Source organism: Moschus berezovskii, chromosome 11, assembly GCF_049115385.1.
Source record: "Moschus berezovskii isolate FMDL1 chromosome 11, NW_MosBer_1.0, whole genome shotgun sequence".
NCBI lineage: Eukaryota > Metazoa > Chordata > Mammalia > Artiodactyla > Moschidae > Moschus > Moschus berezovskii.
The window spans coordinates 31,508,714-31,536,407 of NC_142470.1; the positions used below are offsets into that span (position 1 = coordinate 31,508,714).

General features: G+C 51.3%; 1 protein-coding gene across 2 annotated transcripts in view; it reads left to right on the plus strand.

Moving 5' to 3' along the window:
• Positions 1–27,694, plus strand: part of KLHL29 (kelch like family member 29) — a 339,724-nt gene that overhangs the window by 125,830 nt on the left and 186,200 nt on the right. The window contains exon 1 of one of the 2 annotated variants that reach the window (XM_055400331.2): positions 22,945–24,574. The exons of the other annotated variant lie outside the window; for it this stretch is intronic. Within the exon in view, the coding sequence (XP_055256306.1) occupies positions 24,509–24,574 (66 nt within the window). The 5' untranslated portion in view covers positions 22,945–24,508. Of the gene's footprint in view, positions 1–22,944; positions 24,575–27,694 lie in introns of those variants that run through there. 2 annotated transcript variants of the gene reach the window in all.

Sequence of the window (27,694 nt, forward strand, 5' to 3'; positions counted from 1 at the left end):
CAGTTCTTCCCATCAGGTGGCCAAAGTATTGGAGTTTCAGCTTCAGCATCAGTCCTTCCAATGAATATTCAGGACTGATTTCCTTTAGGATTAGAAATTAGGATTAGTTCTAATTTCCAACTGGAAATTAGGATTAGTCCTGCACATGTTGCTTTCCTTGTTTAAAAGAAGAAGGAGCCAGCCTTTGAGGCCATGTGAATTATAAACACTTCTGTGTGCCCAAATCCTTCCCCTTCCTCCCCTGGGAGCTTCCTGTTCCAGCCCGAAGGAGTCCACCGAGCTGGGAGCATCTCAGAACAGCACCCTCTGAACCAGCCAGGGAGGTTCCTGAGAGCAGGACCAATCTGTACTTCTGTGGATTATCCCTTAGGGTCTTAAGGCCAGAGGTGCTATGGGGAGACCCAGGGAGCTTCATCCGGTGACAGCTCAGGCCAGCAATGTGTCTTCCAGACAACAATTCCAGGTCATGGAGGGAAAAGCATGTCATATTCCATGTAGTCTGTCCAGGGCCAGACAAGTTTATAATACATGTCACAAGTGGGTTTTATTTTTGAATCTTTTTAAAATTAATATTTGGTGCTTAAAGGGACAAATGTCATTTCTCTGTAAAATTCACTCAATTGGAAAAAGTTCAGACAGAGAGTGATGCTTTGACAGCCCACCAGCCTGAACTTCCAGAGCAGGGCTTCTGAGGGGAGCTGCAGGTGAATGAGGCAGCCAGCATGGGGCATCCACATGGGTGCTTCCACTGCTCACTGGGGGCAGAGGCTGCTGCTTCAGTCCTCTTCCAGCCCCAGGGGTAAAAGGCCTGTGGCTGTAGGCAAGGACTAAAGGTGAATTTGGCCAGCTGTGGCCTTGGGAGCCCCAGGGGCAATTCCTAGGATTTCAGTCCGGGGGCCGCCAGGTCTAGAAGGAGAAGACTAGAGGTAGAGGCCCAGCTTTCCTAGAACCAGGCTCAGGGACCTCCCTGAAAGGGACACAACTTAGGCAGGCCCTATTTGGGTCTCAAGAAGGGACTGGGCTCTGAATTTCTTCTATTTCTAGCACAGGCTGGGCTCGGATTCAGCCTGTAGTTCTGTGCTCCCTGAGTGCATTCTGCCCTTGGGTCAACATGTGCCCTTGAGCCAGCACGCAGCTGTGTTCCTGGGAGTCCCGGCCTGTGGGCTGAAGCTCTGGCCTGTGGGTGTGCCCCCAGCCCTCCCCCCAAGCCCGCCCCCTGCAACCCCTGATGGTCTCGGTGACCTCATCTCCACCCAGGCAGCTAGCTCAATCTTCGAGGGGCACAGGGTGGCTTTGATCTGCTGTCCTACCCCTAAAAGGTGGTCATTTGCAGAAGGCCCTTTTGCCTTTAATCTTCCCACAGGGAACAAACACCCTGCAACCCGAAACAGGCTCTCTAAATCCCAACTTGGATTTCCCTGGTGGTCCTGTGGTTAAGAATCCACCTGCCAAGGCAGAGGACATGGGTTCAATCCCTGGTCCAGGAAGATCCCACATGCTGAGGAGTCACTGAACCCATAGGCCACAGCTACTAAAGTCCCACACACCATTAGAGCCCACGTGCCGCAACTAGAGTGTAGCCCCCACTCACTGCAACTAGAGAAAGCCCACGCACAGCAATAAAGACCCAGCATAGCCAAAAATAAATAGGTTTTTTTGAAAAATGAAAAAAAAAATAAACCAGCTTGGGTCTGTTAACAGGGCTCCGTCATCCACAAAGCAATTTCCCCCAAACAGCACTTCCCCGATCCCAACCTACCAGAGAGATCTCTCCCACAGAAAGACCCAGAGAACAGGCAGCCTGGGTGATGAGAAGGAGACTTTTCAAGGGTGGCACACGTGCCCATCTAGAAATCTGCAGGTGTGTGAGTGCACACACCATTTGTGGCTAAGATGAAAGGGAGGCCAGGCGCTGGGGCTGGTTATGAGCACCTCTTCAGCCTTTCTCTGGAGGCTGGGCATCCGCACACTTCTGACCTGGTTTGAGAATGGCCTCTCAGCCCTGGGGTCTCTGAAGAGGACATTCCGTCTGTCACTGCCAAGGCCAGGCAGCTCCCGGCCAAGCTAATTAGGTCGCCTCCCCCTCCCCACGCAGCTCAGCCAGGCAGCAACCACGGGTCCGGCTCAGGGATGAAACGGCTTCATTACTCAGCCTTGCCCGGCCCTCAAAAGCCACGGGAGCCCTCTGCATCCTTTCATCTCCTCTTTCGAGAAACTGATGAGAAAACAGGCAGGTTTCCCTGGGAGCAGTGGGCATTGTCCAGACTTATTCCAGATGGGCGTGATTCAGAGGCTTTTCCCGCCTCTGGTGGTTTGTTTTCCGACAGGCTAGGCAGCTGGCCTTGTTAACAGGTCATTTGTTAGAAGACAGAGTTGCTCATGCACTTGAAGGACTGGGGAGGTGCCCGTCCTGACCTTCCAGCCACAGTGTTAAAGGTAGACCTATCATCCCAGGTGCCTTTGTCGTGAGATTCCACCTCCCTTAGTAAAATAAGCCACAAACTCTCCAACTGGAGGCTGAAGAGAGTCCCTGCAGGGAGCCATGGTAGGACCCCACAGCCCCACCCGCATCCCCAAGTCATCTGTCCCAGGAGCATCTCTACCAGTGTTTATTGCTCCACCCCCTTGTCAGGAAAGGACCCCAGGTACTTAACACCCTTTGTGCCACTCTGATCTAAGCGTGGATGTTCAGGGCCATTCTCTTCTTCTTTGTGGTCCCTGCAATTGTGCTAGAACCAGGGCCCTCACCCAGAGCCATGGGAGAGCAACCAGAGAGCAAGACAAAGTGTATCACCTCAGTGGACTATCTGGCCCCCCTTCCCAGCATCTGCCGCTCCTCCAAGAAACACCAGCATCTCCTTTCCTGGGTCTAGCCAAATAGCAGACACCATCATCTCACAAGAGGTCAAACCGGAGCAGTCCTCCTCAAAGGACCCCCAGGAGTAGGCGAGACAGAGGCAAAGCTCCCTGGAGGCCCACCCTCTGCATCTGGTCTCCATGTGCACTGCACACACACCCAGCCCCTGCAGGGAGGGTGCTGAAGGATCTTCAAGAGCTGCACGGGAGCCCCAGAGTGGGGTTCGGGGAAGGAAGGCTTCTGAGTTCATGTCAGAGAAGTTTCCACACTCGAGTCTTCTAGGTTCTTTGTATACAGTGCAGAAAAGTCAAGACCATAGCCAGAATGGGCTGACCCTGGGGTTCCGAACCAAGCAGTGAAAGTGCCCTTTCTGGATGGGTCTGCACAGGTAGGCCAGCTGTTCACACGCACAAGTGCTCCTACACATAGGGTCCGAGGCTTCTTGGTTCAGGATCCAGGCCCGTGAGCACTGTGAGTGACAGGATCCTAGGACATAAGGGGCAGCGAAATAGCCAAGACTCGCAGACACTTACTGTGAGGAAGAAATAACCCATGAGGGAAAAGTGCATCTCTCAGAGGCCTGATTGTGTGCTCTGACCCACCGGATAACAGGATTGCACATCCCTTATCTCCGCTGTGACTGACTCAGGGCCAGCCCAGGTCCAGAGCAGTGAGACAGCGGGACTCACAGCCTTCCTTTCCTGCTCCCCACCCTGAACAGCAGCAATAGGAACAAATAGGATCCATTTTTGGGATCTGATGTCACCAGACACTCAGCTTTCTGACTTGGTAGAGCCCCTGGGAAGAGTTTACATTTTTAAGCCTAAGATTTTAGCGTTTGCTTTGAGTGTGAATTCACTCATCTATTTTTTTATGGGTATACTAATTTATTAACATTTAAACTTCACTAGGAGTTCAATTCTATACTAACTTTAAGTTCAGATTGTTGAAGTGAAGATTAAAAATGGACAAAGCTTTAAGAGGGCAATGTATTGAACACTGCACAATCTATTAACTAGATAACCAGGGGATGGTGTAACTATGTATTTAGGAGCATAAGTATAGGGACAAGCCCTGGAATTGGATGAAAAACCCACCATTCAGGACTGAACAGAGGCCCTTGGTTGCTGACTGACTTTCCCCTTGACTTCAGACTTGAAACAAACCAAGGGAGTCTGTCAGCGGACACAAACCATTGAATTCAGGACCAATAGCAATAGGAAAGGCCAGATCCAGTTCTGAGTGTGGGACCAGCCTGAAGCAAATAGGGGTGGCCGGAGGCTGGAAACGCTGCAGTTGAAGTCCAGGATCCGTAGCCATGAGCAGCTATCTTCTAAAAATCCTTGATTTCAACCCCAAGGTGGTTGTGTGGGACCAGCCTGAAGCAAATAGGGGTGGCCGGAGGCTGGAAACGCTGCAGTTGAAGTCCAGGATCCGTAGCCATGAGCAGCTATCTTCTAAAAATCCTTGATTTCAACCCCAAGGTGGTTTTCCCAAACAGGGTCATCCATCCACTGATTCAAGAAACCCAGACTGAGGACCCAGGCTGAACATCTCTGCGGGCAGTTCAGAGAAGCCACCCACTCAAGCCTGGCCTTTGGAAATTCACTCCGAGTAACGCATTTGCTCCTGTGGTGCTGTCTGTCCATCTGTCCACCAGTCAGTCCATCCGGCCCCTACCCTCCGCTCCCCAGCAAGGCTCTGGACCACTCCCATATGGCCTGATGCTGAGCACAGGAGGGAGCAGGGAATGGCAGGGACCAGGGAGCCTGGGTGACCTGGTACCTGTTCCGGCCACTAATCGCCAGGTAATCGCTCCCAGACCTCAAGGTGTAAACAGGAGTCTCGTCATGTTCACAGAGTCTGTGGGTCAGGGCTTCAGACAGGGCACGGCAGGGAGAGTGTGTCTTTGCAATGCCTAGGACCTCGGGTGGGAACACTCAGGCTGGACGATTCTACTGCGGGCCCTGGAGTCAGCCAGGGACATCTCTCCGAGAGGTGGCTGACGTCGAGGATGGCTGCCCACAAACTCTGCTGGGCTATCTGCTGCAGCCTTTGTGTGTGACCTCTCCTCTCATGGTGTGGTGGCCCAGGAGGGTGCATTTCTTACCTGGAAGGTCAGGGCTGGGGGAAAGGGGTTAGTCCCTTTGATGACTTAGCCTCAGAAGGCACACCTTGTCACTTCTGCTCCATTCTGCCGGTTACCAGGGAATTACAAAGTTGGCCTGGATTCCAGAGCAGGAAACGGGGGAGGCTTTTACTGGGGGAGGCTCCAGGTTCTAGAAGGGCTTGAGATTACAATCTGCTACCGCCTCTCTGCTGCAGGTCCCTCCCATATGGCAGATGGAAACCCACAGCCTTGACAAGGTTCTCATGCATCTGTTCTGAGCAGATTCCTTGAGCCTGACCGCATTTGGGATTTCCACTCTGGGCTCCCTGTGGCCTGTGGTTTAATACAAGCAACTCTACAAGCCAGTTCCCAGTGACAATGGCTTTTTTGTGGGGCCATTTAACATAAATCACAGTCTAGCACAGTAAAAGGCAGCTTCCGTGTAGTGGTAAAAGCAGAGACTCAAACTAGACTGCTGGTTCCAGGACTTGCTCTGTCACTTACTGTGTGACCTTGGGCAAATTACTTAAGCTCTCTGAGCCTTTGTTCCCTTATCTATGAAACAGGGACAATAAAAAGTGGTACTTTCTGTGTTAGCTGAGGCTACCATAATAAAATACTATAGACTGAGTGGATAAACAAGGGAAATTTATTTTCTCACAGTTCCAGAGGCTGGAAGTCCAAAATTGCAGTGTCCCCTGGTCAGTTTCTGGTGAGACTTCTCTTCTAGGCTTAAAGATGGCAGCCTTTTCCCTTTGTCCTCACGTTGTAGCCTCATGTGACTGTTTGGCATCTCTTCTTACAAGGACATTAATACCATCATCTCACTCCGGATCTTCCCAACCCAGGGATCAGACCCAGGTCTCCCACATTGCGGGCGGATTCTTCTATGAGGGAAGAAGTGTCATCTCACTCCAGGAGGGTCTAATCTCATGACCTTATCTAAACCTAACCACCTCCAAAGGCCCCACCTCTGAACGTATCACCTTGGGAGTTAGGGCTTCAGCTCATGAATTTGAGGGTACACTGTAGGCACCTCCTTGTAGGGCTTACCTGAGAATTAAAGGAGCCACTGGGACATGTCTAGAATGGTATTTGGCCGGTGGTGGCGGTTGTTCAGTCACTAAGTCATGTCAGAATCTTCGACCCCATGGACTGCAGCATGCCAGGCTTCCCTGTTCTTCACCATCTCCCTGAGTTTGCTCAGATTCATGTCCATTGAGTCGGTGATGCCATCCAACCTCTGTCATCCCCTTCCGCTCCTGCCTTCAGTCTTTCCCAGCATCAGGATCTTTTCCAGTGAGTCAATTTTTCGCATCAGGTGGCCAAAGTATTGGAGTTTCAGCTTCAGCATCAGTCCTTCCAGTGAATATTCAGGGTTGATTTCCTTTAGGATTGAATGGTTTGATCTCCTTGCAGTCCAAGGGACCCTCAAGAGTCTTCTCCAACACCACAATTCGAAAGCATCAATTCTTTGGCCTGTCGTAGCCACTACAAAATACAGTGAAAATGATCAGGAGAGGAGCCCAGGGCAGGAAGCCACTGCTCTGAATGGCTGGAAGGACTGTGGCTTGTGGAGTCTCAGGGACACAGGGCAGGTTCTATCTCTGCATTGCAAGAACTCACATCTTTGATGAAAAAGCTGAATCATACCCACGTGGGCTGGGGAGTGCAGTGCGGGGCGATGGGCCGGCCGCCAAGCCCAAGGTCTTGCATTGAACTTCAGTGTAGAGATTTCACCTTTCTTCATCTTTGCGTGCATGTGGCTTTCTTTTTTTTTCCCCCAAGTTCATAACTTATTCTCGTCCATGGTTTTGGGAGAGAGTGGGGGAGAGGAACCAAAGATGTCTTTAATTAAATATCACCACTCCCTCCTCCTTAAGGTCATTCACAGTCAATAAGGGGGAGGAGAAATGTCTTTTCAGAAGGCCTTGCAAATGGAAAATAAAAATGAATGAATGCAAAAATATTCCTAGCCCACATCCTTCCTTGGGTTGTGATTTAGAATGTGCAGAGGGATGTATAGAAATACAAAGCAGCTTGGGAAAAAGTCTCAGCCCTGAGAATATTATAGTATTAAAACTCAAGTAATCCCGCACGAGAGAAAAATATAGCAAAGCCCGTGCTTGGCCCCTGCCAACCGGCGGGCTCCACCCTCTGTGACCCGGGGGGTTGTGGGAGGTCCCCGGAGAGTCCAGCGCAGGCTGCTTTTGACAGCTGAATTTTATTAACTGTTTTTTCATTACTCCTGATGGGCCTGGCAATGAACTCTTATCAGTGTATTGTGGCGAGTACAAGTCAATTAATTTCTTTTAAATAACTTCAACTGAAATCCTATTTGATTTATATTCCGAAAATGATTTCCATTCCATTCCTTCCTGAGATTATCGTCCCGGCTGAGTTAATCACACTGGCTGCACAGTCACCCATACCCCAGGGAGAAAACAGGATCAGGGAGGGTAGGAAATGAGAAGAGGGTGGATCTGAGAGCATTCTAAAGACCCTTTATTCAGTGTGAGGCCATGTGCTCCGTGACAGGAGAGCTCGTTTAAATCTTGCCTGCAGAAAGGCTTATTTCTAGTCGTTGTGGCAAGGCGTGAATTGAGAAGCATACGAGATGTCCAGAATGGGGAGGAGTTTTAACCAAGAAGCAGTACTGGTGGCCTACCGTGGCTGCCAAGGTTTGGGGGTGTACCACACCCATCCCCCAGCATGCAGAGTTTACTATATTTCCTGTGGCCTGTGTCCCAGGACCCCACCCCTGTTGTGAGCATCCAAGCTCTATGTGGGCTGCTCTGTGGGACCACCCCAGACATGGTGTGGGTGACAGTGAGCAGAGTTTCCACAGGCCTTGCTGGCTCCCAGAAAGAGGCTGGCACGAGCTGATGTGCCACCTTCCTGAGGGTCTGCCCACGTGCCCCAGTCTGTCGCCAGCCAGTCTCCCCAGGTGACAACTCTGGGCTTTTCTGGGTGGCAGGGAGGACAGTCACACCCTCTCGGAAGAAGTGGCGTTGAGCTAGGTGGCATCTGGCCCCAGAGAGCAGAGCTTAGCAAGCATCTGTTGTGACAGTGACAAGAGGAGCTCCGTGGGAGGGTAACTCCCGCATTCTGGGAAAGGTGCTGTGGCTCAGTCCCAAGGCCGGGCGGGTATGGGGTGGGTGAGAGATGCCTTCTCAAGCCATGTCCTGCCCCGATGCCAGGATGCTGAGTCGGGCCTGGCAGATGGTCAGGCGACAGCAGGTCACTGCCCTGGGGTAGGAATAGCTGGTGAAGAACTCAGGGCAGTTCAAAAGTTTGACAGAGATGAGTTTGGGCCCCCCCAAAAATGTATTTTCATAGCAAAATATGTGCTATGAAAGTGAAAGTTAGTTGCTCAGTCATGTCCGACTCTTGGCCACCCCGTGGACTGTAGCCCACCAGGCTCCTCTGTCCTATGGAATTTCCCAGGCAAGAATACTGGAGTGGGTTTCCTCCTCCAGGGGATCTTCCTTATGGTTCCTATATTATTAGTTTGCTGGGCTGCCCTAACAAAGTACCACAGACTGGGCAGCTTACAGAACAGAACTTTATTTTCTCATAGTTCTGGAGGCCAGAAGTCCAGGATCAAGGTTCCTGAAGGTTTGGTTCCTACTGAGGACTCTGAGTGAAGGCTCTGTTCCAGCCCTCTCTCGTCAGCTTGTAGACAGCCGTGTTTACACACACTTGCGTCTTCACACCCTCTTCCCTCCATGTCTGTCTGTGTCCAGATTTTCTCTTCCGATAAGAACACCCATCTGTTAGATTAGAGCCCACCCTAATGGCCTCATTTTAATTGAATTACCTTTGTATAATCCCTCTCTCTAAATAGGGTCCCCTTCTGAGTCACTGAGGGGCTAGAACCTCACCATGTTCTTTTGGAGAGAACACAGTTCAGCCCATACAGCTGCTGTCCTGGGGTAGCAAGATAGCCACATTCCCCAAACCATGAACCTGCCAGCCAACTTCAGAAGCATCTAGGGCACTGGCTTAAAATGTGAGTTACAAGTCAGAGTCACTGAATCAAAATCTCTAGAGGTGTGTCTCGGGATTCAACATTAAAATAGGCTCAGTTAGCTCTCCAGTTGATTCTGGTCCCCTCTGAAGTTGGGGTGTGTGTGTGTGTGTGTGTGTGTGTGTGTGTGTGTATGTGTGTGTGTGTATAGGCAGGAAGGAGAGAGTGGATATGAGGATGACACAGCTCAGCCTTCAAAGAGCTCCCTAGTCAAAGAAACAAGCCCTGTATGAAATAATCAGAGAAAATAGGATGCAATATACTTAAATCAGTGACCAATTGAACAGCACAAAGTACCCTGGTGACAAGAACGAAGGTGGTTCCCCGAAACAGGGCGTGTCAGGGAAGGAGTCGCAGAGGTGATGTTTGTCACATCTTCCTGCGCACTGAAGCAATTCAAGGCCAAGGACTAGAAATATGAAAGGACAGGGATGCTGGAAGATGTGAGGATGTGTAGAAAGACTCACCTCTCTGTTAAGCATACATTGGAGCTGTATCGCTTTTGTCTTTATCAGAAAGCAAATTTGGGGTTTTTTTCTGGAATTCCTGTTTGCTGTCTTGGATTGTGATTGTCCGTGTCTGACACATGGACGCTCAGCAGAGGGCTGCCGGGTTCGGGGCGTTCTGTGTGGTTTGTGGCCTGATGGCTTCATCTCTGGAGGGAGATGCATGGCTAGTGGGGTGACTCAGCTGGTGAACAAGATGGCTTGGTGTTTCTGACTCCAGCAGGTGGGTGTGGATGTTGTTAATCTCAGTGACATTCACCCCACCTGTCTTCCTGTTTGTGTACTGTTCCTGGTCCACGAACTCTTGACAGGAAACCACATGGAAAAGATAGAAAGCACAGAGAGTCCTGCAGACTTGGGGCTGTGTTCACACTCCCTGGCTGGGTCACCCTGCAAGTCACCCTCCTCCCTGGGTCTAGGGTCCCTCATCTATACCATAGGAAGAATAATAATACCTCTGGCATAGTTCTGTGGTGAGCATTCAGTTCAGTTCAGTTCAATTCAGTCGCTCAGTCGTGTCCGATTCTTTGCGACCCCATGAACCACAGCACGCCAGGCCTCCCTGTCCATCACCAACTCCCGGAGTTCACTCAAACTCATGTCCATCGAGTTGGTGATGCCATCCAGCCATCTCATTCTCTGTCGTCCCCGTCTCCTCCCACCCCCAATCCCTCCCAGCATCAGAATCTTTTCCAGTGAGTCAACTCGTTGCATGAGATGGCCAAAGTATTGGAGTTTCAGCTTTAGCATCAGTCCTTCCAACGAACACCCAGAATTGATCTCCTCTAGAATGGACTGGTTGGATCTCCTAGGAGTCCAAGGGACTCTCAAGAGCCTTCTCCAGCACCACAGTTCAAAAGCATCAATTCTTCGGCGATCAGCTTTCTTCACAGTCCAACTCTCACATCCATACATGACCACGGGAAAAACCATAGCCTTGACTAGACGGACCTTGGTTGGCAAAGTAATGTCTCTGCTTTTTAATATGCTATCTAGGCTGGTCATAATTTTCCTTCCAAGGAGTAAGCTTCTTTTAATTTCCTGGCTGCAGTCAGCATCTGCAGTGATTTTGGAGCCCAAAAAAATAAAGTCTGACACTGTTTCCACTGTTTCCCTATCTATTTCCCATGAAGTGATGGGACCAGATGCCATGATCTTCGTTTTCTGAATGTTGAGCTTCAAGTCAACCTTTTCACTTTCCTCTTTCACTTTCATCAAGAGGCCTTTGAGTTCCTCTTCACTTTCTGCCATAAGGGTGATGTCATCTGCCTATCTGAGGTTATTGATATTTCTCCCGGCAATCTTGATTCCAGCTTGTGCTTCTTCCAGCCCAGCGTTCCTCATGATGTATTCTGCATATAAGTTAAATAAGCAGGGTGACAATATACAACCTTGACATACTCCTTTTCCTATTTGTGAGCATTAAGTAGGTTAATTATGAAAGGACTTTCGAATAGTGCCTGGAATATAAGGATGCAATAAATGGTAGCAATCAATATATATATATTTTCTACCTGGGTGAGTGATGTTCTGAGATTTACTTCAAACAAGATATCAGGGTTGTTCTCTGGGGACTGGCTAGTCACTAACAAATCCATTTCCTTATCATGATCTCTATAGCTCAGTGATTTTTCTGCTCTCTGCTCCAAGCTGAGGCAAGAGAACTTCGCCCTCCGGACTGAAATGAAGCATCAGCCATCTGTGTAGGTCTCAGCCTTCCTGAAAGAGGCTGGCCATGGACTGTGTGCACGCATGTATGTGTACGCACATGTATATGTGTGTGTGCACGCATGTGTGTATGTGTACACATGTGTACGCATGACTGCACATACATCTTCAATCCCAAGGTCACTGCATGTTGGTTAATATTCCTGTTGCTGGAGATTCTGGGAACGAACAGCCTGCTCAGATGACTTACCTTTTCCTGCAGTAGGAGCGCTGCTTCCTGTGAGGCAGCAGCCCTGGTACACGCTGCTTCCTGTGAGGCAGCAGCCCTGGTACACACTACGGGCTCTGCCTCAACTACCTTTAGAACCAAGCCCCAGTGCATGGGCTGTGGGCACAGCCCAGGCGGCTCACTGCAGGCCACTGCCACTCACCCTTGGTGGGCTACATGTGTGATGGACCCCACTGCTCCTCCGGGGAGCACAGTACTTCTCGAGCATCTCCCTGTGACACTGGAGTAAGTTCTTCCCTGTGCCTGCACTTTAAACTCATGATGAAATGCTGAATTTGAGGAGGGGAGCAGGTCCAAGTGTCGGAATTTCCTGACTATTATTTGTGGATTAATTCTCAGTTGCTCAGTTGTGTCCAACTCTTTGTGACCCCGTGGACTATAGTCCAGTAGGCTCCTCTGTCCATGGGATTTTTCAGGCAGGAATACTGGAGTGGGTTGCCATTTTCTCCTCCAGGGGATCTTCCCGAGCCAAGGATCGGACCTGTATCTCTTGCGTCTCCTCCATTAGCAGGTGGATTCTTTACCATCCAGCCAGTTGGGAAGTCCACTGTAGATTAATTCTCTAATCCAATTTTTGTGTGTGCAAACAATCTTAGGGAAACTCACTAGAGAAGACTGATAAAAGCAGAGCTCCCTGTTTAAGGTAGGGCTTCCCTCCTTCCAGATCCTCTGAAATTCTCACTCAGAATCCTAGGATGTCTCCTAACCTCCTGATCCTGCTCTGATCTGGGCATCCTCCTTGCCTTCTGCACTGGTCCCCTGCCGCTGGTCTCCCAACAGTATCCTCAGCCCCTTCCCTGCAGAGTGGACAGGACAGGGTCCAGATGAGAAGGGAACACTCCCACCAGAACAGGGCCAGTGTCCTTCTGGATAATCCTTACAGACCTCTCCGCTCAAATGCGCTGTTAGAACCTGACTTTTCTGCACTCTCCCATTATCAGACTACCAGTGCTAACTGGAGGGCTTGAGCTGGGAAACTGAACATATATTTAACCAGACTCCTCCTCCCTCCCACGTCACTCAGGGGACAGGAGGACAGCGGGAGGAATCGGAAGTGCTGGGCATCTGGAAGTGAGAAGGCAGGACCCAGGGAGGATGCGTGGGCTGTGGCGGGGGAGCCTGCGAAGCCCAAATGGCCCTGTCTTCAGACTTTCACATCAGCCTACAGCCACCCTGATTTTTCTATTATTATTATTTGAACACTGCCTTGGCCCTATTTTTAAAATCTGCTGTGCTTGAGCAATTTTTTCTGACGTCAGCTGGCTGCCGGCAACTCTGCTTGAAAACAAGAATAACCAAATCTTCTAAGGAGTAATGCTGAACCTGCTTCAAACGCAATAAATCACAAAAACCATTGTTTACGATAAGTGGTATCTGATTGCTGTTAGAACCTGTGTTTATTGCTTTTGTGCATTATGGTCTCTTGTAATTTGGACAGCCAGAAATTGTATTCCTTTATGCAGCGCGTAGGCAGGGTTTGTAAGGAGGGAGGCATCTGTAATTATCTGCCAGGGAGTGGGTTTGGGGAGCCTCTAAGGAGTGTGAAACGCAATCACCTGTTTTTCATCTGAGGACCAGTGGGTGCACTAGGCTTCCCACTTTCCCTGGCCTTGGAAACCTCCAGGCTCCTGCAGAGACCAAAGCGGAGGGCAACAAGCAGCCGGGGCCTTGGAGCCACGGTGCCCCGGACCAGAGAGCCCGAAAGTGGCCTCCAAGAGCCGAGCGAGGGGTGGGCGGGCGGCCGCAGCCCCACAGGAAGCTGGGCAGATGGTTTTGCCTGGAAATTGCCTCAGACGCCCCGGCCGGTTTCTTCTCTCAGTCTTGCCCATCCTGACAAGTGCCCACTCGGCGTCATCAATGAGGCCTGACAGCGGGAGTCCAGGGACAGACGCCGGCAGAATTCTTGGCGCCTCTGTCTGCAAAATTGGAAAAGAAGCTACTTGGCCACGAAGCCTGGATCTCGACACACAAGACACGCAGCGAATCGGTCAATCAGTGGATCAGTGATGTGTCTTGATTTCTCTGAGACCCTGTTGGGGAGAGAGGCCTTGTCTGGGGCATGGTGGGTGGTCTCTTGTCCTCACGACTCCAACATCTGGACTCCAGGAGGAGGGTTGAATTTCTCCTTGGTTGGAATGGACCACACTCCATCTGTCCACACTGTGTTCAATCTGTTGGCTCCCCCATCTGGAAGGCTCCATCCTGCTCACCTCACCGGGTACAGCCCACCCAGCCTTGACATGCCTCGGCTTGCATCAAAGTCATCCTCGGACTGGTTCCCCCTCCAATGTTCTCAATCTCAGTAGAATTCCACCACCATCCCCCAGTCTTTCCAACCTAAAAACTGGGATTCATCCCAGACACCACGCCCTGCTCCACCCCAGCAGTAGCTCAGCACACAGAGCATTCTCGTGAATGAACTCAACAGCCAGTCAGTTGCCAAGTCTTACCAAAATCTCGCTCTATTTCTCCACTTTCTCCCTCTTCCCCAGCTTGGCCGTTATTGCCCTTAGCTGTTCTCAGCAGGAGCCCCTGCCAGTCGCCTGGTGCTCTAGGACCCAGTTGGTGTTTGGGGGCTGTGTCTAGATTTCTGCCCCCCTCCTCACCTCCTCCCTCCCCCGTGTCTGTTTTGTCCCATTTACTCCAAGCCCATCTCCATTCTCAACACGCTAAGCAGCTTCTTGCCTCTGTTTTCATAACTAAGGTGGTTTTCTCTGCCTAAAATGTCCACCTCCCCCTGGCTTCCCTGATTTGGAAATAGCTCAGACACCATCTCCCCTGGAAGACTTTCTCCAGCTGTGCCCGTGGGCCTTGGGATTCCTCATGGCTCCCCGTGTTTTCCCCTGGAATAACTCTTATCACAGTTACAAAAAGCTATGATTGTCCCCACTGAAAAGGAGAAACACTGAGTTGTCTAACATCCCCAGCACAATGTCTGGCCCATAGCAAGGGTGGTTCTACATCAAACTTGCACTAAAGCTCAAAGAGCATGTGAAGGGCAGACAGCTCAAGTTAAGCCCTGATTGTCCATGACTGCAGTTAGAGCAAGTTCGTAGATGGCTCCTCAATGAAGCTGCACCCCTGCACAGTTCCTTGCACAGCCCAGGCATCAGGTGTCTGTCCAGCCTATTCCCCCAGGACCTGAGCACTCGCGTGGGACAAGGACTCCAGCCCCAGCGGGATCTGAACACAGAGCAGGTGTTCTCATGGAGGCTCCAAGTTAGCCAGCTCAGAAGAGGCCTGGCCTCATGTTAAGGACTGATATTCATCCCCCACAAGCATGATTTCTTGACAAGGTAAATGATCAGTTGCAAGCCTCAAACTATAAGCTCTGGTCTGACTGCCCAAGCCCTGGCCTTAACAGACACAGAGCTGAACAACACAGAGCTGGTCCCCCATCACCCTTAGTGTTTTTATTAAAATTATGAATGAAGTATAGTTGTCCAGTATTATATATTACAGGTGTACAATATATAGCAAGTCACAATGTTTAAAGATATACTCCGTCTATGGCTGCAAGATATTGGCCATATCCTCCATGCTGTACAATATATTCTTACAGCTGATTTACAGCTAATAGTTTGTGTCTCTTACACCCTCCCCCCTCTTTTGCCCCACCACCTCCTGTCTTCTCACTGGTAACCACTGGTTTCTTCTCTATATCTGTGAGTCTGCTTCCTTTCTGTTATATTCAGTAGTTTATGGCCTTGTTTTAGATTCCACAGGTAAGTGGTATCATACAGTATTTGTCTTTCTCTGACTTGTTTCCATTATTATGGGCGTGGTTTCATTGAGTTCCATCTACGAACTTGCTCTAACATGCAGTCACGTCAATCAGGGCTTCAGTGAGCTCTCTGCCCTCCACGTGCTCTTCATTTTTTTATCATTTTATTTCTTTGTTATTGTTGACTGGGCTGGGTCTTTACGGCTGCGCAGGCTTTTCTCTAGTTGCAGCAAATAGGAGCTAAGCTCTAGCTGTGGTGCGGGCTTCTCACTGAGGTGGCTTCTCTTTTGAGGAGAAGTCTCTAGAGCACTCACTCAATAGCTGTGGCGCACACGGGCTCAGGTGCTCTGTGGCCTGCGGGATCTTCCGGGATCAGGGGAAGAACCTGCATCTCCTGCATCAGCAGGCGGATTCTTCACCTCTGAGCCATCAGGGAAGCCCCCAAGTGCTCCATGTTTATTTCACTTCGCATCACTCCAAGGCTCCTGGACCTGGGATTCAAGGTAACATGGGTCCCTCCTGTCCTGTCCAGCCTGGCCAGCAAAGCAGTAGAGGAAGTGGGCAGAGAAGCCAAGGCAGGGTCCCCCTTCTGGGAGACCCTTGTTTCTAGGGCCATGGGCAGCTACTGGCTGACCGGGAGCAGCTGCTCACATGGCACCCCCTGCATGCAGCCTGGCAATTGCACTTATCAAAGCCAAGTGTCACTGTTTTCAGATTTGTTGATTTCAACAAGTCTACCTTTCATTCACTTACACACACACACACACACACCTACGAATGCAAAATTGCCCAAACTCATCACTAGCAGCAAGAAACAAGGGGGACCTCTTCTCTCTCTTCCTCCTCCCACCCAGTCTGCCTACCCCCTCCCCCGGGACAGACCTGGGCTTTGATTCCCTCAGCGAGCTAGATTACGATCTTGGCCTCCGTGGTGGGCTGGACAGGCCATGACCACGGACAGCTTTGACTCTGCAGGCAAATACAATGTGAGTTACCAACCGCAGATCCCCTGTGGACTTTTTAAGACTCAAAGCTGTTTATAAGCCGGGGCCTGGGAAGTGGGTAGACCCTGGGCCAGTTGGTCAATCAGCAAATCCACCAGGACCCTGGTTGGGGCCTGGCTTGGGCCCTGGAGAAGCTGGGAAGGAATTAGTGCACAGAACCCCCGCTTCCCAGGCCTTGACGGTCTGGTCTCAGGTGAGGAAGCAGGGCCTGGTCTCCTGACCTATGAGCATCCAAACCTATGGCTCTGAGTGTACTGGACGGTGCAGAGTGCGCTGGGCGTCTGGGGCCTACCGTGCCTCTGTCTGTCCCAGATCAGCCGCCTCGTGGATCTGAGGCCACCAGGCCCTCAGGGAGGAGGCGTGCAGAGTGTGCTGGGCATGTCTCCTGTGCTCTGGTGTCCGAGGGCCAGGGTGAGTAACACCCTTTCTTAGCTTCTCTCTTCTGGTACAGGGGCCTGCCATCTGCAGACTTCTTTTTTCTTTAAACTTAGAAAGAGGAGCAGATTGACAGAAATTTTTAAAAAGAACTCAATATATAGAAAATTTGAAATTATCAGCCTTTCCAAGTTCTTCTCACATCTCTTCCACATGCAGACAGAGTGGATACCAGACTCGTAGTTCCCATTTTCCTCCTAACGGGACTCCACTGCCTCTTTCCGTCTCCTCCATCCCTGGGTGGGCTCCCCCCAGATCCAGCCCCCAGCTCAACCCTCCTGGAGTGCCTTACTCTGCACCTTGGCACCCTCTGGGCCTGCACTGGAGGCTGGAAAACCTCTTAGCCTCCACCAAGCACTGTCTGTGCCCTGCTCTCACGCCCAGCCAGAGCTGCCCACACAACCCTTGGCTGTGGTCCTGGGCCCTGGGAACAGACCGCCCTCTGAGGTCACTCCCAGCCCAGTCCCACCCCACCCACACCCACAGCTGTTCCCCTCCCCTCTCCTGGCTCCAGATCTTGGATCCAGCAACTGTGCCCCAAGAGAGTGACCCTGGGTGGTGTGTGAAGCTGAGATGCTAAGAGCAGATTGGGAATCAAAGTGTCCCATCCCCTTCAGCTCCAAGAGCCACGTTTTCTTTGATTAGTGGCTCCTGGGTGCAGGGAGAGGCCTCGCCTGTGAAACCAGTGAGGGCCAGTGCCAGCAGGCAGCAAGTGAACTGGGAGCTCATCGCGGGGGTCCTGCGCATGGCACCCTGAGATGGGTTTTCAGGGCCCAGGGCTGCTTAGAGGCTCCAAGCATCCTGTGCATAGAGGCTCTGGGGGGAGCTGCAGTTGCCCAGGGGGACAGATGGACCCCCGCCCTGGGTCAGCCGACCTCACACCCTGCTCCTGCCCTGCCATCAGGCCTCTTCCATCCATCCCCAAAGCCCCAGCCAGGACCCTGTTTGTAGCAAACTCCTGTTCACACCTCCTCAATCTTTGAGATCCTCAGGGTCCCTGTCCCCTGACCTCTCCCCAAACCTCCCCTTCTCCCTCCTCCTGGCCTAGGGCATTCCCACTTGCTAGCTGAGCCCCAGAAAATGCCTTCTGTTAACTCCCTGATGACTGGTGGACCACGGCCTCTGGACAGATGCCCAGCACCCAGCCAGCCCAAGCCAGCCCCGTGACAGGACCAGGGTGTCACCCTGCCTGAGGGCTATCAGCAGAGGGGTTTGTCAGAATTACATCACCTTTCAAGGGACTTTCCTTCTGGTTCCGTGGTTAAGACTCTGAGCTTCCAGTGCAAGATGGATGGGTTCAATCCCTGGTCAGGGAACTAAGATCCCACATGCCACAGCCAAGAAGGAAAAATTAATAAATAAATTTTAAAAACCACCTCTCAGTATCTCCCATCTGGGAGAAAAACCAGGTAAGGGAGATGCAGGATGGAGCTGAAGGCCTCTATGTCTCATTAAAGGGGATCAGCGGCCTCTCCAGGGGAGGGCGAAGCTCTCCATCAAACACACTTCAGCCCAGGGAGGGCCAGATCCCCGCCTCGGAACTGGGTACTGGGTGAAGGTGTGCATTGTGATAATTTTCTCAAGCTCAGCCTCTGCAGTTCACGGCATCTAGGCCAAGTGCCTATGCCTCCCAGGACCTCAGAGTTCTAATCTGTGAAATGGAAGGGCTAGAGGAAGAGAAGCCCACAGGGGCCTTTCAGCCTGCCCTTCTCTGATTCAATGACCACGTAAAGCCAATTAAAACTTGGATGTGGGTGATGGGGAGAGGACAAAGCATGCCTGTTTCCATGTGCTAGAATCCAAGGAGTGCACTCCCTAGCATACCCCCCACCCCTTGCTGGTGGTCAAGGCCAGGTCACTGCCCTGACTTTTGTTCCCTGGATCCTGAGAAGACCATGATACCATCAAGAGTCCACTGGGAAGCATAGACGCTGATGATTAATTCCACATCTTTTCTTTCAGTGAACTATTTACATACCTCCACTCATAAGGGGAAACAAACTTCTGTATTACAGCATATAAAAGTTTTCCCATACTAGTAAGGTCAATTTTTCACACATTTTTTTCCTTAGGACAACACAAATCCTCATTATAGAGATTTCCGTATTTTAGCAAAAGGAACGGGACTCATAGAAATGAGATCCCCGAATAAAGTTCAGTTCATTTTCATCTCTCTTTCCTCCCCGAATATTATTGCTGGAAATGTTACATTATCATAAACTAGAGTTCAGGCTGTATATAGGTTTTCACAATTGTCATTTTTCTCTGGATACAAATTTTGATCACTGGCAGCGTTTTACAAAGGTTCCTCTCCCTCATGCCAGCATTTTCTTTGTAGGAAAGTTTCTTTGCTAGGTACACAATCCAGGTGATGAGAATTAGAAGAGTTTATGATGGAGGATTCCATCTGTCCTCTTCCCTGTCAGCCATCTGGGTCAAGGATCCTGGGGCTGGGGTGTGTAGTGGAGGAGGGGGCTAATACAGGTGGCTCCCCGAGAGGACCCTCCTTTCTGCAACCCAGAAGGACCCCTGGAGAAGGCTGTGGGCCCGAGACCTCCTGTCTGGCCCTACCTGCAGGAGGAAGAGAAAGGGCTTTTATAGACCAGCCTTGGAACTAGGAGGTTCATGTGTTGGAAGTTTCCAGGTGGACTTGCTTTCCCCTCAAACATATCACAGGACTTCCCTGGTGGTCCAGTAGTTAAGAATCCACCTGACAATACAGGGGATACCAGTTCGATCCCTGCTGTAAGATTCCGCGTGCCACTGGGTAACTATAAAGGAGCCACTGCAATGAGCAGCCTGCACACCAGAACTAAAAAAAGAGAAAGCCATCGTGCAGCAACAAAGACCCAGTGGAACCAAAAATAATTAATTAATTTTACAAAAAGGTCACAAGCCTCAGGCAGGACTGACACTCAGACGTCACAGGAGTTTGGGGATTGGGCCTTCTCCCTGGTGCACTGCAGCTGCCCGTGCTGTCTGCCCTTGTCGCCTGTTTGCCAGCTGGGTGGTGGACTCAGGCCCAGCGGCTGCTCCTCTCTGCCTCTACCTCCTCCCAGCTGTCTGCAAATGCCTCCCCGCCCCCAACCACCACGGTGGGCTTTCTGTGAAGCTCAGTACCCACCCACCCCACTTCCTCCCTGTGCCTGGTAGGGGTTGAGAAACTGGCTTTGCACTCAAATAAATCTGTATTTGAACCCCACTGACCCAGCTTCCTAAGTTAGGAGAGTGTCTTCACTCCTGTCTGAGCTCCTTCATCTGTAAAGTGGAGTTTTGTAAGAGGTACAGCCCGGCTGGGAGGATGGAATCCGGTCACACGTCAAGCACCTTATGCAGGGCCTGGCACCCATAAGTGACGGGACACGGGCGCCTGACTTCATGCCCACCCATGCTTCCTCTTGTTCTCCTCTAGGGCTTCTCTTTGCCACTTTCACTCCCAGTGGAACCTTAACTTTCTTTTTATCTTAACCATTGGGTATATCCTTCTGAAGGGTGGGCTCACGCACTCCCCTCTTCCCAGGCCTGTTGGACATCAGCGCACATTCTCTGCATGGCCCACACAGGGTCCTCGAAGCACCTGACAGCAGTCAGCTCCCCACAGCTGGGAGTGGGTGCTCCCACTGCTTAGGAGGAGACAGAGGCTCCAAGAGCTCAAGGCAACTGCTCAAGGATACCTAGATGATAAATGTCAGAGTCAGGACACAGGCTCTGTTGAATTCCAGACTCTGTGGCTTTAAGAATACCATCTAGTCTGCAGTGATGCCGTGATGCTCTGGGGTCCAGCCCATGGAAGCAATTAGGAGAGTTGTGCCTGAACTGAAGGCCCCAAGGCTGCTGTGCTTGCCTAGGTTGTGCCCCTGTTCTCCATGTTTCGGCCTCTCTTCCCATTCTGACCCATTAAACTTGCTCTGGTCCCGGTCTAACCTGAGGCCACAGCACCCCCTCACCTGCTGAGGATCTGCTTGTTCGAACCGTGTGCAGAGGAAGCATTCATAGGCTACAAACAAGGATGCTGGGACTGTCCTGTGACCAGGGAACTTCTGCACTACAAAGCCATCCACTTCACTTGTTCTAAGGTTCTTGACTTGTGGCTATGTTTGAGATAAAGGAAGGATGGCTCTTCCTCATTTCTGGGTGGACTGGAATTTTCACCATTTTGAATTATGATTTTTAAAAATGCTTTTCTGCAGAAAAAAAATATATGCTTTTTTGCAAGCTTGGATAGTCAACCAAGTGGGTGGTATGTGAAGGTGAGGCAAGCCTTTCAGGTCCCGCTGCAGAATGGGCTGGCTGCTTCCAGAGGATCCAAGGACCTGGAGTGCAAGAGGAGGAACCTGAAGCCCAGACCCGGGGAGGGGGTCTGGTCTCCTCCAACCCCAGCCTTAATTCCGGACCTTCAGCTTCTGTTTCTGACTCCAGTGTCAGCTCTCTCTAGGTGGTACAAGCTACCATCTCTAAGCACCAGGCTGCACACCCGTTAAAGGGGTGTGTGGCTCTGCCCCCACCGCCCCCCAGAGGCAGCAAGTGCCAAACAGATGTGAGAACTTGTGGTATGGCCTTGACTTTGTCACTGTCCTGATCGCAGTCCTTAAAGAGCTGACCCCATGGCAGGCATTAGAACTGTCTCTGAGAGCCTAGTGTTAGAACCCGTGTACCTGCCCTCAGGGGTGGTTATGGACACTTGGTGGGAAAGGAGGATGGTTTCCCGGGCCTAGGGCAGGAGAGAGAGGGCAGAGGCACTTCGAACTGCCTGGCATTCTAACTTCCACTGGTTCCCTCCCCAGCCCCAATGTGCATTTCATTCCACAAACTCCAAACTGGGAAACTTGTCGCCTGGATCCAGAGCTCAGTGCATCTGGGGAGGACCAGGGCCAGAGGACCCGCATTCCGCTGGGAGAGCAAAAAGGGTGCATACTACAGTTATTCTCCGGAGCAAGTTTTCAAATCCTCCCGTGATCCTTCCTCCATTCTAAAGCAGAGGACAGAAATGCTAAACTATGGTTCTTGCCAGTGCTGATAAGGAAAACCAGTGAATGCAGGAGTCTCATTAAGAAAATCCTAAATTTTAGTCTTATCACTGCTGCAACATAATACAGTAAGTATGTTAATTCCACCCTCCCCCTGCTCCCCTACCCCCCGAAATCCCTTTCAGCTACAAGGCTGCAGAATGAACAGCCCCACCCTCTACAGCCTCAAGTCCTGTCTGATTTCGGATTTTCCCCTTGCCTCACGTTACCGAGTGAGTCTCCAATTTGAATGGACAGGGCTGCGCCCTCTCACACTTCCCCCTGCCTCTGCAGTAATCAGCTCAACAAGCGTTGTCTGAATCCCTACTGTGTGCAGGGTCCATAGTGGGAACTGTGAAACGTCAGAGTCTAGCTGAGTCCATCTCCCTGTGAGAGGCAATGAGCTGATTCACTGTGCTGATTTTCGGGCCAAGCTGTCAGCCAAACCTTGTGCCCAACAAAGACTCATTTCAACAGGCTTCTCTCATCCAAGTGATTATTTGCTCTTTGTACTGCTTGGACTTGGCAAGGATCCTGTGATTCCTGTTAGCAAAGAGGGAACAGGAACCTTGAAGTAAGTACTCATCTCATAACGAAAGGATTCGTTGTCCCTTGGGGGAGCTGGCCTGGACACCTTCAGCCTTGCTCTGTAATGATAATGAACTTTTTGACTAGCACTCTTCCAAATTTCTTCCCCACCTGGCATTTCTTTGGCTCCCAGCAACACCTCCGTGAGGTAGGTAGAGTGGCTCCAATTCTTCCCATTTTGCAGAGAAGGAAGCGATGCCAGAGAGTGGGGGAGGTGACTTGTGACTTGCTCCCCACCTCATGCGTAGGCCAGGGAGTGGCAGCACCCGCCCAAACGTAGTGCCCAGCTCCTCAGTGCCCGGGTCCTCATCTACATCTCTTTCCACTCCGCCGAGCCCCGAGCCAGCCAGGAAGGCAGATGACACTGAGGTGGCATGGATGCCAGCTGGGTCCGCCTGTGCTCCGTGCAGAAATGTGTGCTCAGAGGGGCTGAGGAAGCAGGAGATGCTGCACCGCCCTGGACGTGTAAGAGGCGCCAAGGGGCACAGCGGGGCAGCAGCTAGAGCCACGGTGATAGATGTTCACGGCTTGTGCGTAGGGGCTTGTGGGGCCCTGGGGAGAGGGTGGCTGCACGGCTGGCAGGTCAGTGGGCCAAGCATCACATTTCAGCAATATGATCTTGGTACGGAGAGTGAGGGGAAGCGTGCTTGTGGTCTTTAGCCAGGAGAGGGAGGGGTTAGTGTCAAAAGGTTCTGGGGGCTGAGAGGGGCTGGGGGCCATCAGGAGGACAGGCAGTGTCGGGAATCCCTCTGGTTCTATCTGCTCCATTCCTTTGCTGGCCTTGCCAATATTTTCAGAATAAGCAATGCTCTGTGTCCCTCCCAAGACCCGGTAAGAAAATTGTGCTTGAAAGAGTCTCTGAAGGACTTCACAAGGAGAGGAGCACCTTGGTATGAAAATGTTCCAGGAAACCATGGGCCTCCCAGTTTCCTTGCCTCTCACTAAAAAGATTAGAAAGGTGGTATTCCAACTGTGTGGGGTCGGTGAGGGGGACAGTTTATATTCGCCAGGGATCTTTCTTGGAAGTAACTTTTGTCCCTTTGTTTCACGTTAACCTTCTCAGACTGGTTCTCAGCTGGGTGACTTAGTGATCGCCAAAATGTGCTGGCATTCTGGCCTCCGAGAATTCACACTGTGCCTTTTAATGAGTGGGATTTTTTAAAATTAATTTTTATTGCAATATAGTTGATTTACAGCGTGTTAGTTTCTGCTGTACAGCAAAGTGAACCAGTTATTCATATACATCTACTCACTCTTTTTTAGATTCTTTGGTGGGATTTGTTTTTAAAAGATTTCCCTGAGCCAGCAGAGCACCCAGGTGCGGCCACAGTGCTGGCCTTGGGGACCAGAGGCCAAATGCACGACTTAAGGCTGCCAGGAGTATTCCGTCTAGACACGGAGGAGTGGGGAGGGCCCAGAGGAGACGGGGCTGGGGAACTGCAGAAGGCGCAGCCTGCCCCCGAAAGAAAAGAGTGCTCCCTTTGTTCCACTGCCCACCGCTTGCCCCTCTGCCTGGCCCCACAGAGGAGACCTCTGGGGCTCAGCCCGGAGAATTCCTCTCTTCTTTTCTTGCTTCCTCCTACGCCACGTGGCTTTAGACCATGACATTTCTGTTCAATGCTGTCAGTGCCTTGGTTTGAGGAGAATGTCTCTGTACCCGGGTCGCTTGGCCAAGAAGAAACAGTGCCCGGAGCCTGCTGGCATCTGCCCTGGCCGGTCCGCCTTCGTCCTTCCCCAGGCGATGGGGCAGGGCTATGCAGGAGGTGATGGGCAAGCCCAGGACCCCAGGGCCAAGCTTGCATGTCTGGCTTCAGCCTGGCGGGGAGGGCAAGGTAGAAAACCAACTGAGACTAGTCTCGCTCCTCTGAAGTTTAGTGATCAAATAGCCACCAGCCCCTGTCACTGCCCCTACCCAGAGGCGAGCCTGTGGAGTCAGGGCCCACCGCCTATTTTTAGAAAGATATCAGGTGTGCAGGACACCCAGTTGCCTTTTTCCACCTGTTTGGGGTCATTATAGGGATCCAGTGTCTCTGCCACAAGGCCCTGCCTGTTCTGCCATGAGAGTCTCACTGCGGCCGGGGCAGCCACTAAGCTCCCTCCCTGTGGAACCCAGCCATCTCTCCGGCCTTGCCCGTCTGTGGCAAGTGAGTCTTTGGGCCCATGGTCATTTTGTTGTTGGAAGCACAGACATTGAACACTAAGGCTTGGCCTCCTTTGCTTCCTTGAGAGGGAGTTTTCAAAGGTCAGAGACTAAAGTCAGGGCAGGAAGAACCTTGAATCGGGAGCCCACCATGAGGAGTGCGGATCCATTGAGCAGCAGCAAGCCCGGAGTCCTTGCTCCACCAGGAAGGTGCACAGTGAGTGCCATCAGGCAGGGGCGTGCTGGGTGCACTCGGGGTTCACTTCCAACACATGCAGGGAGCTGGGGGCAATCAGAGGAAGAGCTCAGGCAGGGTTTGATCAGGGAGTGCAGCAGCGGGGAGGTGTGCCAGGCAGACAGAACCTTGTGAGCAGGATTATCCCAGGTGTGACTGGGAACCATGAGGAGACAGCAAGGCTGGCTCAGGGGACTTTGTGCGAACAGGGGGACAAGAGCCTGGAGTGCACACTGAGATGGTGCCTGGTGCAAAAAGCCTTGGATGCCAGGTGAGGTGCTTGGACATGATCTGATGGATCAAGCCACTGGGTAGGGATCATCTATCTGAGTAGGGATAGATGGGGAGCAGTGGTGTGCTGGCCAGCTCTGCTCCCTGCTGCGTGATGGCGTGGGGTCTTCCTGGTCACAGAGCAGCAGCAGCCTTGGAGCAGTATCTTTGTGGTCCCACCCTCCACACCCCATCCAGTCTGGTGGGTGTGATGAGCTCTGGCAGGCTTGGTGACTCCCAAGAGCCCAGCTCTCCATTCAGTGACATCCTGTTGGTAGCTTGAAATTGAAGTAAGGATGTTTACACAACAGAGACTCACAAACGCTAGGAACCAGGGTCTAGCTGGTTCTGTTGTTTTATACCCCCACTGCTGCCAGAGCCGGCAGTTAAACCTTAACCAGCACAGCCCTGAGTAATGGCGAGACCCTGAAGGGGTTTACCCGAGGAATGAGTGTGGGTTCAGCAGTCACCACACTGAACTGGGAGAGCGCGTTGGTGGATGTGAGTTGTGCCCCCTTCTTTGTTGAGGAGGCTGGAGGATGGGCTTGGGGGCAGCCCTGTGCCAGGAGAGTTGAGCTGTCTTCACTCTCCGTTGGCCGATTCTGAAATCAAACTCCTTAACGTGGACTAGGAAATATTTGACTCTCCTCACCCAGAGGAAACCGCTTCCTCACCGGAATAGTTGGCCACAGTGAACCACTTTCAGCATCTCAAAGGCAGACTGCTTCTCCCCCATCCAAAGCTGGCGCTGAGGGTGCACTCAGTAAATGCCGGCCTATTCATAGATCTTCTGCTGCACACTGGCCGAGTGTGCTGTCCGGGATGTGGTGGGGACCTGGGAAAAGCCACCTGGCTTTTTCAGGTGGACAGAGGAGCTCGCTGGCAGAGGAAGCATCTGAGCGGGGCTTTCTTTCTTAATGGTGGGTCTGATTAGTCTCAGCTACATGGTAAAAGCAGCAGGATTTGTTCAATGCTTCAGAATCACAAAGTACTTTGCCCAGAGGAAACTCCTAACAAGCTATAAGATGTAAATGGAAAATGTAAAATCCCATCTCAGAGATGAGGAAACTGAGGGCCAACTGGTCAACCCCAAGCCTTGACCCTGACTCCTAAGACTCTCTGTCCTGAGTTGGCTCTCTGTTCTGGGGGCTTTGAATGATTCATTCCAAGCGATGTCCGGTGTTGGGAGCAGCCCAGCCTCCTCCAAGAGATCAAGTCCAAGGCCTAACCCCAGAGAGAGGTCCGCAGACTCCATCACTACTACCCCTCAAGGACTTGCCTCTTAAAAATGGGCATTAGCGCTGGCAGTGAATGCACTGTTGCTTTTATTGCTCTTTTGGGAAAAAGAAAAACCTGGCTTCTTAGAGCTGTTGTATTTTATTTTTCTGTAAAGAGGAAATTAATTTTAGTCTTTCTTTTTGGTTTAAAATGTTGTTCTTTGCTTTTTCCGCCCTACAATTTAAAAGGAAACATTTGTCTGTTGAGAAAAGAAATGATAATTATAGACTAAAAATTGTTTCTATTCTGATTTGAAAAAGTGACAAAAAAAAAAAAATTCCATCGCACAGATGGGCCCTTGCTGACGGGGGGTGTTTAACAATGAAGCCCCAGGTCGACTGGGGGCTCAGAATGGCATTCGAGGTGGATTTGGGCTCTAGTGTTGCCTGCGAGAGGGGCTTTCTCCAAGGCTGGTCTCCACTTCTGATGCTGGGTTGTCGTCTCTGTAGGGTTTGGACGCGCCGATCCTCCACGCAGTCCAGCAGTGGAGAGCAGTTTGCCTGTGGATGGCATGGCCTCTGTTAGGTCAGCTGTGTGCTGAGGCCAGGCACTCCCTTGCATGGCTCCGCAAGCTTGAGAGCCTCCTAGCCTTATTCCCTCAGCCGAGAGTTTTACAAAATTGCAATTGCTCCAAGTCCTCCGATCAATAATGTAGGAAACTGATTAGACTGTGAAATTAAACTAATAATGTCATGCTATTAACCCTCGATCAATGAGGAAAGAGCTCAGAGTGAAGGCTATTTCCTCAACCCATATTGCAAATAGCCATACATGTATTTACTTTTTGGAAGAACTAAGGGTGCACGTGCATTCCCGGGACCCCTCTCTTTCCCACAGACCCGGCGTGATCCCCCGTGCAGTGTCCCATTTAAGGGAAGAACAAACTGAGGCTGAGAGATTAATGCTGCGTGGTCTCGCAGCTGAAGAACAGCTGAGCCTGGCTCTGGAGCCCTGGCCCGGAGCCCTCTGGTGTCTCGAGCCCTCTCCCCGGGCTTCTCTGGAATTGGTGACAATCTTTGTCCTCCCGTGGCCTTGCCACCAAGAGGAGGAGCTCGCACACCCTTCCCGTCGTGCCTCCCACGGCTGGTTCTCCGCTGGGACCTGTCAGTACCATCACGGTGGAACGTTGCCAGGGATCAGACCCTCTCTCTAAAAGTGGTGATGGTATTTAATAACTAATTACTCTAATGATCCTACAGAAATTCTGGAGACCTGTTTTAGGAGAGATGTCAATTAGAGCCATCTGCACGGTGAATAAAGGAACCCTACCCCAGCTGTACTGTTGAAACATGTTAGAGTGTTCCTACCAGCGGCCATATGGTACTTAACGAAAGTGAATTGTTCACACTGCACAACCCGCGCCTCCTGATGAATACCAGCATTTTGTTTTGGAAAATAGTTCCTCAATCGTGTGGAATATTTGTCAATGCAATAAGTAGCAAGTTGGAAGCCGGCAAGCCCTTGAATGCAAAAAGACTTGCCTCACCTCAAGATGTTCTTCCTCCATCCTGGCCCATCCCCTGCCCCTGCCGACAGCCAAGCCCCACTCCACCC